This window comes from Citrus sinensis, chromosome 2 (assembly GCF_022201045.2).
Source record: "Citrus sinensis cultivar Valencia sweet orange chromosome 2, DVS_A1.0, whole genome shotgun sequence".
Lineage (NCBI taxonomy): Eukaryota > Viridiplantae > Streptophyta > Magnoliopsida > Sapindales > Rutaceae > Citrus > Citrus sinensis.
Window position 1 is genome coordinate 12878920 of NC_068557.1, and position 2160 is coordinate 12881079.

General features: G+C 33.8%; 1 protein-coding gene across 1 annotated transcript; it reads left to right on the forward strand.

Moving 5' to 3' along the window:
- On the forward strand, window positions 1-1365 carry LOC102625436 (hypothetical protein). Its single transcript, XM_015526435.3, has 2 exons — window positions 1-686; window positions 829-1365. The coding sequence occupies exons 1-2, from the start codon at window positions 683-685 to the stop codon at window positions 1092-1094; spliced, it is 270 nt and encodes an 89-aa protein (XP_015381921.1). The 5' UTR covers window positions 1-682; the 3' UTR covers window positions 1095-1365.
- The last annotated feature ends 795 nt before the right edge of the window (window positions 1366-2160 follow it).

Genomic DNA, 2160 nt, shown 5'->3' on the forward strand with positions numbered 1-2160 from the left:
CCCACTTTTATTAGCAAGAATAATACCAAACCGGAAAAAAGCCGAAGGGGTTCTTTAGCTACAAAACATAACATGATTCATTGATTCTGCAAGTTGTAAAGTTATAAAAAAGAGCTTTGCAACCCTTAGAAGAAACTATCCATTTATTACACAAAACAAGTAATACAACTCCAATACCCAAACCAAAATTTTTGGTCCGTTTCCAAAGTAATTGCCCCCCTCCTTCCTCATCATTTCATTTCATCCTCTCCAAGTTATAAAAAGCCCACAATTAAAAATTGCCCAACTGTGTCATTCTCAGACGAAGCCCTGGATTTTCATTGGTCACACCATTTCACTCTCTTGTCTAGCCGGTGGGTTACACCAACCAATCACTTTTGACCAAGTGTAGAAGTTGCTCCCCACTTGCTGCTCACGAGAATTGACTCAATCTCCACTTTGTGGCAATCCTCATATATATCATTCCATTCCCCTCAGATTAGAAACTTCAGATAGAAAATACCCAGAATATTTTCTTTAATTGAAAATCAAAACTTTGACAGACCAAACTTCAAAAAGTCAAGAACTTTCAAATGGAAGAACAACAGCAAGGAGAACAAGAACCAACAACACCAACTTCACCAACATCATCATCATCATCGTCATACAAGTGGTTTATTAGAATTATGAGCAAAAGGAGAACATGGGTATGTCTCTTTGTTGTAGTATATGCAATATTGTTATCATCCTCATGGAATTTTCTTAAATCAATTCTTTCATGGTACAATTTACAATCTCATCAAAATCCATCATCTGGGTGGCCTGCGCTGTATGCATCGGTGCTATTAGGGGCCGTCTTTGGACTGCTTTCTATGGTTGCAGCTTTAGCTGTGGCCGTGCCTGCCACTTTGGTCATATGGATCACTGTTCTTGTTCTGCTTGCTTTCTTTGGCAAGCCCAGGACAAGTTTGGTCATTGAAGGGAGGAAAATTACTAAAGAAATTATTGGGTTTGTGTTCAAGATTTTGTTGAAGGAAGGTAATGCTGTGGCTGCTGTTTGTGCTGTTTTGGGTTACTTTGCACTTGTTAGAAGAAATTGTGGTGATCTTGAATGATTTTTTTATTCAATTAGGGTTTTTCAATTTTTGTTCTTAGATGAGAGTTTGGGAAAGCTAACCCTACACATTTTAAAAGATTCTGTAATTTCTTAATCTTTTTTTTTCCTCAATCTCTCTCTCCCCTAGGGGTTAGAATTGGGAAAGCTCATTATTAAGGAGCTTATGTAGCAATATTAATGATCTTGTTAATTTCCACTTTGTGCTGTATAATTTTAGTAATTATAAGATGAGAATGAGATGGAGATCTAATTGTAGAAAACTTTACATATTTTTCTGTGCAAAATCAAGTTTCCAAATTTATTTAGTTATTTTTTATTTTTTGGATTGGAAGTAGAAAACTTTACATGCCTAATTGGTAATAATATATATATATGAGTTCTAATTATCAAATAGAATGTATTTTATCCTACATCAATACATGTTTTGCCGAAGATGTTTTCATAATTGCAGACGGAGGAGGAGTTCAAATCAAATTCATAATCAAGCATTTTTAGAATTTTAGTAAAGTAGTAATATTTTATTTGATGTGAGATTAGAAATTATTAATCTGGGTTGCAAAGCAAATCACCACGTTAAGACCAAGTTTATTATGAATTATATATATGTTCATGTAACATTGCTCTATGATTTAAATCGTATAAAGTAAATGCCCACGACTTTTCCTTTTTTAACTTTTCGGCTAAAGGGTGGCGCTTCACATAAGAAACTATTCTTGTTATTTTCTTCTTAATCTTTGCAAATTTCATTAATGACAAAGAATTACTTATGATTTTACGCACCATCATTCTCCATTTGACCCACAATTGAAAACCAAATTATGAGAGATGCAATTAACGAAAGAAAAGTATTAGTTAGTTGACTAACCTATAGGATTATTAATCTATAGTAATCTTTTTAACATATAAATTATGGCGACAAATTTTTTTAAAAAATCCAAAATTGTTGGTGAAATATTTCGATATTCGTCTTTCAATTAAGATTCATACGCGTGTAGACTGGGGATGACGAAAAAATCCCCATAGAGAGGAGGTTTGTGGAACCTGTTACATTAGGTGAAGTATAG